Source organism: Mobula hypostoma, chromosome 7 (assembly GCF_963921235.1).
Source record: "Mobula hypostoma chromosome 7, sMobHyp1.1, whole genome shotgun sequence".
Taxonomy (NCBI): domain Eukaryota; kingdom Metazoa; phylum Chordata; class Chondrichthyes; order Myliobatiformes; family Myliobatidae; genus Mobula; species Mobula hypostoma.
Window position 1 is genome coordinate 178,612,214 of NC_086103.1, and position 14,803 is coordinate 178,627,016.

At 41.8% G+C, this 14,803-nt stretch overlaps 1 protein-coding gene across 7 annotated transcripts in view; it reads right to left on the reverse strand.

The window, feature by feature from the left end:
* pnpla4 (patatin-like phospholipase domain containing 4) overlaps nt 1–14,803 on the reverse strand; it is a 76,737-nt gene that overhangs the window by 35,043 nt on the left and 26,891 nt on the right. For all 7 annotated transcript variants that reach the window (XM_063054630.1, XM_063054628.1, XM_063054627.1 and 4 more), the window contains exon 5: nt 8,686–8,751. In XM_063054630.1, the coding sequence (XP_062910700.1) occupies nt 8,686–8,751 (66 nt within the window). The remainder of the gene's footprint in view (nt 1–8,685; nt 8,752–14,803) is intronic.

Consider the following 14,803-nt stretch of genomic DNA (forward strand, 5'->3'; position numbering starts at 1 on the left):
AAATCTCCACATAATATTTATCTGAGGTATACACTTATAGAAAGGAGAGGAAAGAAAGAAAAGAAAGAACAATCAAAAGAAGAAAACTATGTACAAAGTAGGGAGTGATCTTTTTTTTAACAACATATTCATTGACTTGTGAGAATAAAATCAGGCCTATGAGTTGTTCTGTAGTTAAACTATTTTTCCCAATATGAATCAAATTGTTCCAACTTATGATTAACAGATGCTGTTATCTTCTCCATTTTGTAAATGTCCATTTAATTCCATCCATACATTTAAAGTTGGGCTCTCCTGTGATAACCATTTCCTGGTATGGGTCTTTTTACCAGCCACCAGCAGTATATTCATTAAATATTTATCTCTTTTCAACCATTCTTGAGGTATATACCCAAAATATATGGTCTTACTCTCTGAGGGTATTTCACATTTAAAAATGTCTTGTAGGGCATTGTGTATCCCACTCCAATAGTCTTTGATAACGGGGCATTCCCAGAAAATATGATAATGGTTTGCATTTCAATTTCCACAATTTCTCCAACAAACAGGGAGGTTACTATCATGATGGGATTTCTGAGAGGGTGTAATAAAATATCCAGTTTTTCCACCCGAACTCCCTCCATTTCTGTGAACTGGTACACTTCCATTGATACCTCCATATTATTGTCCATTCTTCCTCAGATATTATTATCCCTCCTTCCTTCTCCCATTTTGTTTTAATGTATGAAGTCGAATGTGTTTTAGGATTTGACAAACCCTTATACACACTTGAAATTATTCTACTACTGTTGTCTGAATGATATGCTTTTCTAAATAGCTCTATCAAACATGTACTTGCCTTGGTTATATTTTTAATCGTCCTATTAACATACTGTCGCATCTGTAAATATCGATAAAATTCTTGTTTTTCTAATAAGTGTTTCTCTTTGAGCATTTCAAAACTGAACAGTGTTCCTTCTTTCATTATATTGAAAATAGCTGTTATTCCTTTAGCTGTCCAGTCCTTAAATCTAGCATTCAGTTTGTTCAGCGTAAAATCCGAGTTATATGCACACCATTTAAGAATTGCAATGTCTCTCTCTAGTTTATATTCTTTTATAATAGTTTTCCATATTTTAAGAGTCCATTTCACCCATGGGTTATCAATAGTATTCATGTAACTTTGTAGGTTGTTATCAGCCAAAATTGCCTGTATGGGGATGGAAAGTATCCTCTCCTCAATGTTTTTCCATTGAGCACCATATGATGGGTTGCACCAGCACATCACAGCTCTCAACTGTGCTGCAAAATAATAATCTCTAAGAGAAGGTAGGCCCCATCCCCTTTTCCTTGGCTAATTGCAAAGTTTTGAGACGACTTCTAGGCCTTTTACCTTGCTATGTATATCTTGATAGTATTTTGTTCCATTCATTGACTTGATTTTGGTTAATCTCTACTGGTAGGGTCTGAAAGAGATTTAGTAGTCTGGGCAGTATATTCATTTTAATAGATTCAATCCTTGAACTGAGACCAAGCAAAGGAATTAGGTTCCATCTTGTTATATCTTAATTTTTTTATATATAGGCTGATAATTGCATTCTGATAATTTTTCCAAATCTTTTGGCATAATGATGCCCAAATATTTGACAGATTCTGTTTGCCATGCCCAAGGATATCTACTTTCAATTTCTCTTGGTGGGCTATAGTTATGTAAAAGTAGTCGGGTGTTATCTATGTTGATCTTGTATCCTGATAATTGGCCATATTGTTCGAAGGATTGAATTTCTTGTTTTTATAACTTTTCAGTCGTATATTTTGGTTTGAAGCAGAAACATTGTTCCTTTGAGAAGGGGAGCAGCATTCATAGCAGTGGTCTTTCTGTTGGCATACTGATCTGGGGAGGCAAAAAATCCACTCGATCAGTACGAGCTACAAGCTAGAATGAATTATTTAGACTGGAAAGTATGACATGGCCTTTCTTTAACTGAGTGGGAGCAAATCCCTGGTGGAACTGTTGGAAAACAGTAGATCCCGGCACCTCTGAACCAGAATCAGATTTATTATAAGACCATAAGACATAAGAGCAGAAGTGGGCCATTCAGCCCATTGTTTCTGCTCTGCCATTCCCTCACGGCAGATTTATTAACCCTCCCAATTCCGTTTTCCTCCCCTAAACTTCTAATACCCTTACTAATCAAGAACCTATCAACCTCCACTTTATATACAGTTGAAGTCAGAAGTTTACATACACTTTAGCCAAATACATTTAAACTCAGCTTTTTTACAATTCCTGACACTTAATCCTAGAAACCATTCCCTGTCTTGGGTCAGTTAGGATCACTACTTTATTTTAAGAATGCGAAATGTCACAATAATAGTAGAGAGAATGATTTATTTCAGCTTTTATTTCTTTCATCACATTCCCAGTGGGTTAGAAGTTTACATACACTTAGGTTGAATTTGGTAGCGTTGCCTTTAAACTGTTTAACTTGAATCAAACGTTTTGGGTAGCCTTCCACAAGCTTCTCACAATAAGTTGCTGGAATTTTGTTCCATTCCTCCAGACAGAACTGGTGTAACTGAGTCAGGTTTGTAGACCTCCTTGCTCGCACACGCTTTTTCAGTTCTGCCCACAAATTTTCTATCGGATTGAGGTCAGGGCTTTGTGATGGCCACTCCAATACCTTGACTTTGTTGTCTTTAAGCAATTTTGCCACAACTTTGGAGGTATGCTTGGGGTCATTGTCCATTTGGAAAACTCATTTGCAACTGAGCCTTAACTTCCTGGCTGATGTCTTGAGATGCTGCTTCAATATATCCACATAATTTTCCTTCCTCATGATGCCATCTATTTTGTAAAGTGCTCCAGTCCCTTATGCCGCAAAGCACCCCCACAACATGATGCTGCCACCCCCATGCTTCACAGCTGGGATGGTGTTCTTCGACTTGCAAGCCTCACCCTTTTTCGTCCAAACATAACGATGGTCATTATGGCTGAACAGTTCAGTTTTTGTTTCATCAGACCAGAGGACATTTCTCCAAAAAGTAAGATCTTTGTCCCCATGTGCACTTGCCAACTGTAGTCTGGCTTTTTTATGGTGGTTTTGGAGCAGTGGCTTCTTTCTTGCCGAGCAGCCTTTCAGGTTATGTCGATATAGGACTCATTTTACTGTGGATATAGATACTTGTCTACCTGTTTCCTCCAGCATCTTCATAAGGTTCTTTGCTGTTGTTCTGGGATTGATTTTCACTTTTCGGGCCAAAGTACGTTCATCTCTAGGAGACAGAATGTGTCTCCTTCCTGAGTGGTATGACGGCTGCGTGGTCCCATGGTGTTTATACTTGCGTACTGTTGTTTGTACAGATGAACGTGGTACCTTCAGGCATTTGGAAATTGCTCCCAAGGATGAATCAGACTTGTGGAGGTCGGCAATTTTTTTGCTGAGGTCTTGGCAGATTTTGTTTGTAAACTTCTGACCCACTGGAATTGTGATATAGTCAATTAAAAGTGAAATAATCTTTCTATAAACAACTGCTGGAAAAATTTCTCATGTCATGCACAAAATAAATGTCCTCAACGTCTTGCCAAAACTATAGTTTGCTAATATGAAATCTGTGGAGTGGTTGAACAATGAGTTTTAATGACTTAACCTGTGTTGGGCACGTCGCCAAGTGGTTAAAGTGTTCGTCTAGTGATCTGAAGGTCGCTAGTTCGAGCCTCAGCTGTGGCAGCGTGTTTGTGTCCTTGAGCAAGGCACTTAACCACACATTGCTCTAGTGTCTGTGCGAAGAGTGGCGTCCCACACAGTCTTCCAATCTGCGCCTTGTAAGGCCTGAAAATGCCCGATGCAGGCCTCTCATGGTCTGAGTCGATGTCTCCTCCTCCCAACCTAAGTGCATGTAAACTTCTACTGGGAATGTGATGAAACAAATAAAAGCTGAAGTAAATCATTCTCTCTACTATTATTCTGACATTTCACATTCTTAAAATAAAGTAGTGATCCTAACTGACCTAAGACAGGGAATGGTTTCTAGGATTAAATGCCAGGAATTGTGACAAACTGAGTTCAAATGTATTTGGCTAAGGTGTATGTAATCTTCTGACTTCAACTGTATATATACCCAATTACTTGGCCTACATTGCCACAAACAGCTATATTGGAATTCCACAGATTCACCACCCTCTGGGTAAAAAAATTGCCTCTTCTTTTCTGTTATAAAGGATTTTATTATTTTCTGAGGCTGTGTCCTCTGATCCTAGACTCCCACACTTTAGGGAACATTCTCTCCCCATCCACTCTATCTCAGCCTTTCAATATTTGATGGGTTTCAAAGAGACCCACCCCCCTCGTTCTTCCGAACTCCAGTGAGTACAGGCCCAGAGCCAACAAATGCTCCTTATATGTTAACCCATTGATTCCAGCGGTAATTCTTGTGAACCCCCCTCTGGACCCTCTCCAATGCCAGCACAACCTTTTCACAATACTCCAAATGCGATCTGACCAATGCCTTAAAAAGCTGAGTCTTTACTGAAATATTTTGTGAAACTTGTTTTGTAGCAGCAGCACAGAGTAATAAATAAAATACATTATAAGTTACAATAAGAAATCTATATAAAAATAAAAATATAATAAAATATAAATAGGTACTGCAAAAAGAGAGGAAAATAGTGAAGTAGTGTTCATAGATTTATCGTCCTTTCTGAAATCAGATGGCAAAGGGGAAGAAGCTGTTTCTAAAATGTGGAGCGCCGCACTGAGTCTAAAGTACAGCCTTCATCAGCCGAGTCAATGAGTACAAGAGTGGAGAAATCATGTTACAGCTATACAATACGATGGTTAAGCTGCATTACTCACAAAATGCTGGAGGATCTCAGCAGGTCAGGCAGATTCTATGAAAATGAATAAACAGTCAATTTCTGGGCTGAGACCTTTCATCAGGGGGAAGATGCCAGAATGAAAAGGTTGGGGGGACGGATAAGCTAGAAGGTGATAGGTGAAGCTAGGTGGGTGGGGAAGGGGGGGGATGAAGTAAGAAGCTGGGAGGTGACCAGTGGAAAAGGCAAACGGTTGGAAAAGATCTGCTAAGAGGGGAGTGTGGACGACGAGAGAAAAGGAAAGAGGTGGGGCACGATGAGGAGATGATAGCCAGGTGAGGAGAAGAGGCAAGAGGTCAGAGTGGAGAAATGAAGAGGGAACGAAAAGGGGAAGAAAAAAATATTACCAGGAGTTCGAGAAATTGATGTTCATGCCATCAGGTTAGAACTACCTAGACGGAATATGAGGTGGTGCTCCTCCAAGCTGAATGTGGCTTCATCGTGGTAGAAGAGGAGGCCATGACCAAATTGAGTGACATCATTATTGTTATACTACAATGTGATCAAGCGAACAAGAGAAAGTACAGAAAAGATACACAAGAATGATGCCTACACTGATAGGTTTGAGTTATAATGAGAGTCTGAATATGCTAGAACTTTTTTCCTTTGCTCCAAGGAGGCAGAGGGGTGACATTTTATGCAAGCTCTTGACAGAGGTAGGATAGATAGCCACACACGATTTCTCAAGGTACAGGAGTCTAAAACCAGAGGGCAGAGGTTTAAGGTCAGAGGGGAAAGATTGAAGGAGGAAGTGAGATGCAGGTTTTTCCAGTCAGGGGGTGGTGGGTAAATGGAACAAGCTGCCAGAGGACGTGTTATAGACGGATATAATTACAACGTTTAAAAGACATTTAGACAGGTAGAAAAGGTCGAGACAGGCACAATAGTAACATTTAAAAGACACTCAGACAGGTACATAGCAGGAAAATGGTGAAAGGATTTGGGTCAAATGCAGACAAATGGGAATAGCTTAGATCGTTGGTCTGAAGCATACGTTTCCATGCTGAATAGCTCTATGAACTAGTGCATCCAGTAAAGAAAATAGAGGCAGGGGTAGGCCTCCACACTTTTAAAGATGTACCGTGGAGAGCATTCTAACTGGTTGCATCACCAACTGTTTTTTTTTCTTTTTGCTCTGTGTGTGTGTGTGTGTGTATAAACACATACATATATACACACATTCATTTTTTTATTATATATTGCAATGTACTGCTACTGCAAAACAAAAAATTTCACAACATATGCCAGTGATATTAAACCTGATTCTGATTATGAAGCCTGTCCCACTATTCATTATAATCACTGATTATCTGCCCCCAGCATCAATTCCTATTCTGTACCAGCTTCCCATAGCCCTCAATTCCCTGATCTTCCAAATATTTAACCCCTGCTTCTCCATGTTCATTAGCTGGTTGGTATTCAGGAATTAAATGCCTGCAATGCCGGCCACAGTGACTTCAGCCTGTATCCCATTCCAACCATCGAACTCACCCACGGGGCACCATGTTAGCGTAGTGGTTACAGCTCAGGGAACTCTGGAGTTCAGAGTTTAATTCTGATGCTGCCTGTAAGGAATTTGTACCTTCTCCCTGTGACTGTGTGGGTTTCATCTGGGTGCTCCAGTTTAATTCTGATGCCGCCTGTAAGCAGCTTGTACCTTCTCCCCGTGAACCATATGGGTTTCGTCTGGGTGCTCCAGTTTCCTCTCACAGTCCAAAGGCGTACCGGTTAGTAGGTTAATTGGTCGTTGCAAATTGTCCTGTGATTAGGCTGGGATTAAGTAGGTGTGTTGCTAGGCAGTACGGCAGGTTGGGCCGGAAGGGCCTGTTCTGGTTGAGTGGGTGGGTGGGAGGGATGGATACTTAAATTTTAAAAATATAAATAAATAAAAAGAAAGCCATGCATAATTTTCAACTCTGGCAACTTCTGTCACTCCTGCTTGGACTGTTACACTACTGCCCTCAAGTGTCCATCTCTGGAGCTGCACACGGTTTGGATGCTTACATGTAACTTGCTTATTTACAGCTTCTGGTGTAAGGAGTTCAGCACTAACAATTTCAACCTTACTTCCCACAGTGCTAGCACTGACAGGTTTTGTTTCCTCCCGTCATTTCTGTGAGTAATTTCACATATTTAATCATCCTCCATTTACACCCCCTCCACACCTACAGGTTCACCATTCACTGATGCCTGTACCACTCTCATTCACTCATCTCCATGACCCATTTTGTCATGTACCTACCTCTACTGATTCACAGACATTACTTTGTGTTCTCTCCACTGTCCCACCCTTCCTCTGCATCTTGAAATTTCCATTTCCAATCTTTTCCAGTACTGATGTATGCTGGACAATCTCTTTTTGCCTCCACCCCACCAAAATCAGGAGGACAAGATGGCGGCACACCTGGGTGTGCGCAGCCCGACGGTGAAAAATGATATTGTATCTGTTAAATAGGGGCCGTGGACAATTCTGATTTGATGGAGAATAGACATGAAAGCACAGAGGAACATCTGGAGAAATTTCTGAAACGCCCGTTCGCTGCTGTCGTTACTGTGTGGTCAGGAATCTTTCGGAGGGTAGGCCTCAAAATCCCTGGCCTTGCCTGCTTTTGACGACCGAGAAGGAGGTCGAATCGTTCGGACAGAGATGGCGCTCAGTACTCGGTGTCGGAGAGCTGATCAGAGCTCGAAGTTTTCGGATGACTCAGAGTCGGATTGTGGTCGGCATGGCAGGGAGAGTTCTTCCTTCTCCCGTCTGCGTGAGATGTGGGACATTTGAGAAACTTTGAACTTTACTGTGCTCATGGACTTCTTCATCAAGTAATGGTATTGTTGCACTGTTGTAACTATATGTTATAATTATGTGGTTTTGTCAGTTTTTTCAGTCTTGGTTTGTCCTGTGTTTTGTGATATCACACTGGAGGAAATAATGTATCATTTCTTAATGCATGCATTACTAAATGAAATAAAAGAGGACTGCATGTCTTCATAATCATAACTATCAAATGTGGCAAAAGATTCAGAAGCCTGAAAGCACGTACCACCAGGCATAAGGACAGCTTCTATCCCACTGTTATAAGACTACTGAACAGTCCCAAAGTATAAGGCCTCCCAATCTACCTTGTCACTGCACTTCACTGCACTGCACAGGTCTTGCACTTATCTGCACTGCACTTACTCTGTAACTGTAACACTTTATTCTGCATTCCATTATTGCTTTTCTCTGCCTTTAAGACACTAATATGACGAAACTATAGGGAAAGGTTGAATAGGTTAGGATTTTATTCCTTGGAGCATAGGAGAATGAGGGGAGATGTGACAGAGGTATACAAATTATGTGGGGGTATAGATAGGATAAATGCAAGAAGACTTTCCCAATGAGGTTGGGTGTGACTAAAGCCAGAGGTCATAGGTTAAGGGTGAAAGATGAAATATTTAGGAGGAACATCAAGGGGATCTGATTCACACAGAGGGGCTGAGAGTGTGGACTGAGCTGCCAGTGCAAATGGATGTGGGTTTGATGCAACACTTAAGAGAAGTTTGGACAAGTACGTGGATTGGACGGCTGTGGAGGGCTATGGCACAGTTGCAGATTTATGGGACTAGACAGACTAACAATTCGGCATGGACTAGGTAGGCCGAAGAGGTTGATTCTGTGCTGTAGTGTTCTATGACTATGAAATTAACTGTAAAAGTACAGTATCAATAATAAACCAATTTACCGATAGGTTACTGATGTGCAACATTAATTCTTGTTTCTCTCCCCATAGATGCTACCTGACCTGTTGGTTAGTTCCAGCATTTTTTATTTTATTTAATTTCATACTCACTTCTCCTTTGTACTCCACGGCCCTGAACCCAGCGTAGAGTGGCACAAAGCTGCTGGCAAGTAGAGCCTAGTAAAAAAATAGAAAGTGTCAAAGGCAAATCTGCAAAGATTCAGATTTTTGAATATCTGATGGTATTAATATATGGTAATACACCATTCTAAGAAGCTTAATTCCCCTGTGAAACATTTGTGGGATATTGCTGGGAGCAAACCTCTACTTCCTATATGATAATAATGACCACAAAGAAGTTCCTTTATGTGGCCATTACAATGAATAATGAATTCTCATTCCAACATCTCTTATGGTCTTATAAGGCAGGATAATGGGGTTGAGAGGGAAATGGATCAGCCACAGTGAAATGGAGGAGCAGACTTGATGGGCTGAATGGCCTACATCTGCTCCTATATCATATGGTTTTATGTCAGTCTATGGCCTTCTCTACTGGCACAATGAGGCCACACTCAGTTTGGAGGAAGAACAGCTCATATTCCACCTGGGTAGCATCCAACCTGACGGCACGAACATCAACTTCTAACTTTCAGTAATTTCTCCCCGGTCCTTCCCTTTGCTAATTTCCATTCTGGTTCCCCTCTTACCCTTCTCTTCTCACCAACCCATCACCTCCCTCCAGTTCCTCTCCTCCACGTTCTCCCATGGTTCACTATCTGCTCCTATTAGCTTCCTTTTTCTTCGGCCTTCACCTCCCAGCTTCTTACTTCGTTTCCCTCTCCCCACCTCCCCACTTTCTCCCTCAACTGGTCTCACCTATCATCTGCCAGCTTGTAATCCCTCCCCTTCCCCAATCTTCTTATTCTGGCTTCTTTCCCCTTCTTTTCCAGTCCTGACGAAGGGTCTCAGCCTGAAATGCCGACTGTTTATTCCTCTCCATAGATGCTGCCTGACATGCTGAGTTCCTCCAGCATTTAGTGTGTTACATAGAAAAAGTTTACTTATAAAAAATTTATAAAGTAAGAGGGCCAGAAGTGCCATGGAGCTGCTGCCTCACAGCACCAGAGATCCAGGTTCTCTCCATGACCAAATGGGCTTCCTACAGGTACTCTGGATTCCCCACACACCACAAAGATATGAGGGCTAGTTATCTGCTACAAATTTTCCATGTTGTGGATGTCAGGGCAAAATCTGGGCTGAAGTTAATGACAGGAGAGGTTGGGTGAGACTAGAACTACAGGTCATAGGCTAAGGATGAAAAGTGAAATGTTTAAGGGGAACCTGAAAGGGAACTTCGTCACTCACAGGGTGATCTGAGTACAGCCGAGCTGGCCACAGAAGTGATGAATGCAATTTTTAAGCGACATCAGATAGGTACATGGATGGGAAGCGAGGGAGGGCAATGGTCCAGGAACAGGTCGATGGGACTGGGTAGAACAACAGTTCCACACACATTAGATGTTTTTGTGCTTTAGTTCTCTATGACTCATAACGCTTCACAGTACAGGTGATGCAGGTTCAATTCCCGCCAGTGCCTGTAAGGAGTTTGTGCATTCTCCGCAAGAACACATGGGTTTCCTCCAGGTGCTCCGGTTTCCTCCCACAGTCCTAAAACACACCAGTTAGTATTTTAATTGGTCATTGTAAATTGTCCTGTGATTAGGCTCGGATTAAACTGGGGGATTGCTGGGCGGCGTGGCTTGGAGGGTCAGAAGGGCCTACTCCGCACTGTATCTTAATAAATAAAACTTCTAAAACAAAGAGCGTGATAAATGTAAAAGAGTGGTTCGTGGTTGGCATAGATGTGATGGGCTGAAAGGCCAGTTTTCGTGCTGGATCTCGCCACATTTCCAAGTTGGTTCTAAAGTGAGACATAACAGAATTAAGGAAACTGGGTAAGTGCAGAAGTTAGTTTTATTGCCCTCAAGGAGGCGCATGGAATGGTGGTAGAGAATGATACATTGGGGGCATTTAGGAGACTCTTAGATAAGCAGATGGATGAAAGAAAACTAGAACGCTATGTGGGAGGAAAGGGTTAGATTGATCTTAGATTATGTTAAAGGGTCAGCACAATATCATGAGTCGAAGGGCCTGTGCTGTGCTAAAACGTTCTATTCCGTAATACCTTCCCTGTCAGCTTTAGTTGTTCTTTCTTTCCCAGCCCTTTCCCAGTATCTATTTCCATTAGATACACCACTAAAGGTATTGTATCGAGGCACAAGACACCTGCTCTGCCCAAGACCATGAGAAAGTGCAGGGAGCTGTGGGTAGAGCTCAATCCGTCATGGGAACCAACTGCCCCTCAATGGATGCTATCCACACTCTTTGCTGCCTTGGAAAAGCAGCCAACATAATCAAAGACACCACCCCCTCTGGACATTCTCTCTCCTACCCCTCCCAGCAGGCATAAGATATAAAAGCTTGAACACACACACACACACACACCAACAAGCTCAAGGACACTGCATCCCACAGTCAGAGGAGTCTGAACGGACCTCTTGTACATTAATAATGAACTCATTATCTTGCATTCTATTTCATCATAGTGCTTACACCTTATTTTCTACCTGCACTATATTTTCTCCTAACTGTAACTGTAGCAGTATATTCTGCATTTTGTTTTTACTCCCTGCTTGTGCTACCTCAATGCACCTGTGCTCTGTACTTATTTGTCTGGATGGCATGCAAAAACTAAGCTTTTCCACTATATCTTGGTACCAATTCCAATTCCCCAACCTATTCCCAGTCATTGGTCTCACTGCTTTCCCCGATAGGATTCACGTGCTGTTCTAAGTACCGTACAGACCCTCCTCTGCTTCTCAAGGTCCTGGGGTCTAGTCTAAGGAGGACACATACAACGTCTATTGGTATGAAAGCATAGAGATCACACGGGACCAGCTTGATGAGACTGTTTGATATCCTGGAACCCAAACACGGCGTGGAACGACCAAACACAGTGCAACAGGATTGAAAAAAGTCCGTCATTAGCCTTTAATACAAGAGATTCTGCAGATGCTGGAAATCTAAAGTATAGACACAAAATGCTGGAGATACTCAGCAGGTCAGGCAGCATCTATGGAGAGACCATTTCAGACTGAGACTGATCATCAGGGCAAATTTTTGTTCCGTTCTGGTCGCCTCATTATAGGAAGGATCAGAGAGTCACAGAGCACTACAGCACAGAAGCAAATTCTTCAGTCCACACCACAGGATGCAGAAGCTCTAGAGAGGTGCAGAGGAGATTTGCCAGGATGCTGCCTGGAATAGACAGCCGTAGCTCGCTCAGCTTAAAGACAGGTTGAGTGAACTAAGGCTTTTCTCTTTGGAGTGAAGGAGAATAAGAGGTAACCTTGACAAAGATGTGCAAAATAAGAAACAGAGATCGAGTGGACAGCCAGAGACCTTTACCCAGGCAGATATGGCTAATACAAGAGGACATAATTTTAAGGTGATTGGAGGAAAATACAGGGGAGGGTTATAGACACAGAGTGGTAGGTAGAGCATCCTGCGAGGAGTGGTGGTGGAGGGAGGCATATTAGGGACATTTAAGAAAATCTTAGATAGGCACATAGATGATAGAAAGATGAAAGGATACGTAGGAGGGAGGGTTGGATTGATCTTGGAGTTGATTAAAAGATCAGCATTATGAACTAAAGGGCCTGTAATGTTCTATGTTAACATTGGCTTTTTTGTAGTTTAATAATTATAAATTATTCTAGAAATTATTGATAAACCCCTGAGTAACTATATTTTTTCAAATCCTGGTTAGTTCAAGAGAGGGATAAAAGCAATTTTTCTTACTTTAGACAAGATCTAATCTGCAATATCCCAGGTGGATCTAAATTAAAACTGTTTGTAGAACAAAATATGACATTTATAAGAATCTGTTAACGTTAAGGGAAGGTCAGTGGTGATAAATCACAGTGGTGAGCATAAAGCAAGAGATATAGCAGACAATAAGCAGTGTTATGATCAGAGTCACTTTATGATAAAAATTACCTCCTTTTACGCTGAACATCAGCATCTTGACCCTCATATATATCATTTCTCGCCTTCCTCATTAAAGCCTCTACCCACATTTTCCAGGGTTTCCAAGGTATTCTGCACACCCCTAAGACTCTGCCAAGTAATCTTCATCTACGTGCACAGAACAAATCAGACCATAGAAACCATAGAAACTACAGCACAGAAACAGGCCTTTTGGCCCTTCTTGGCTGTGCTGAACCATTTTCTGCCTAGTCCCACTGACCTGCACACGGACCATATCCCTCCATACACCTCCCATCCATGTATCTGTCCAATTTATTCTTAAATGTTAATAAAGAACCTGCATTTACCACCTCATCTGGCAGCTCATTCCATACTCCCACCACTCTCTGTGTGAAGAAGACCCTCCCCAATATTCCCTTTAAACTTTTCCCCCCCTCACCCTTAACCCATGTCCTCTGCTTTTTTTCTCCCCTTGCCTCAGTGGAAAAAGCCTGCTTGCATTCACTCTATCTATACCAGTCATAATTTTATATACTTCTATCAAATCTCCCCTCATTCTTCTACACTCCAGGGAATAAAGTCCTAACCTATTCAACCTTTCTCTGTAACTGAGTTCTCAAGTCCTGGCAACATCCTTGTAAACCTTCTCTGCACTCTTTCAACCTTATTTATATCCTTCCTGTAATTTGGTGACCAAAACTGAACACAATACTCCAGATTTCCAATGCCTTATACAACTTCATCATAACATTCCAGCTCTTATACTCAATACTTTGATTAATAAAGGCCAATGTACCAAAAGCTCTCTTTATGACCCTATCTACTTGTGACGCCACTTTTAGGGAATTTTGTATCTGTATTCCCAGATCCCTCTGTTCTACTGCACTCCTCAGTGCCTTACCATTAACCCTGTATGTTCTACCTTGGTTTGTCCTTCCAACGTGCAATACCTCACACTTCTCTGTATTAAACTCCATCTGCCATTTTTCAGTCCAATTTTCCAGCTGATCCAAGTCCCTCTGCAGGCTCTGAAAACCTTCCTCACTGTCTATTACACCTCCAATCTTTGTATCATCAGCAAATTTGCTGATCCAATTTACCACATTATCATCCAGATCATTGATATAGATGACAAATAACAATGGACCCAGCACTGATCCCTGTGGCACACCACTAGTCACAGGCCTCCACTCAGAGAAGCAATTCTCTACTACCACTCTTTGGCTTCTTCCATTGAGCCAATGTCTAATCCAATTTACCACCTTTCCATGTATACCTAGCGACTGAATTTTCCTGACTAACCTCCCATGCGGGACCTTGTCAAAGGCCTTACTGAAATCCATGAAGACAATATCCACTGCCTTCCCTTCATCCACTTTCCTGGTAACCTCCTCAAAAAACTCCAATAGATTGGTCAAACATGACCTACCACGCACAAAGCCATGTTGACTCACCCTAATAAGTCCCTGTCTATCCAAATGCTTGTAGATTCTGTCTCTTAGTACTCCCTCCAATAACTTACCTACTACCGACGTTAAACTCACCAGCCTATAATTTCCCGGATTACTTTTCGATCCTTTTTTAAACAACGGAACAACATGAGCCACTCTCCAATCCTCCGGCACTTCACCCGTAGACAGCGACATTTTAAATATTTCTGCCAGGGCCCCCGCAATTTCAACACTAGTCTCCTTCAAGGTCCGAGAGAACACTCTGTCAGGTCCTGGGGATTTATCCACTTTAATTTTCCTCAAGACAGCAAGCACCTCCTCCTTTTCAATCTGTACCATTTCCATGATCTCACTACTTGATTCCCTAAATTCCTAAGACTTCATGCCAGTTTCCTTAGTAAATACAGACGCAAAAAACCTATTTAAGATCTCCCCCATTTCCTTTGGTTCCGCACATAGCCGACCACTCTGATCTTCAAGAGGACCAATTTTATCCCTTACAATCCTTTTGCTCTTAATATACTTGTAAAAGTACATAATGAAATAATGATTAGAAGATGCAAACACAAGGAAATCTGCAGATGCTGGAAATTCAAGCAACACACATCAAAGTTGCTGGTGAACGCAGCAGGCCAGGCAGCATCTCTAGGAAGAGGTACAGTCGACGTTTCAGGCTGGGACCCTTCGTCAGGACATGATTAGAAGAGATGATTCACTGTGCACTTTAT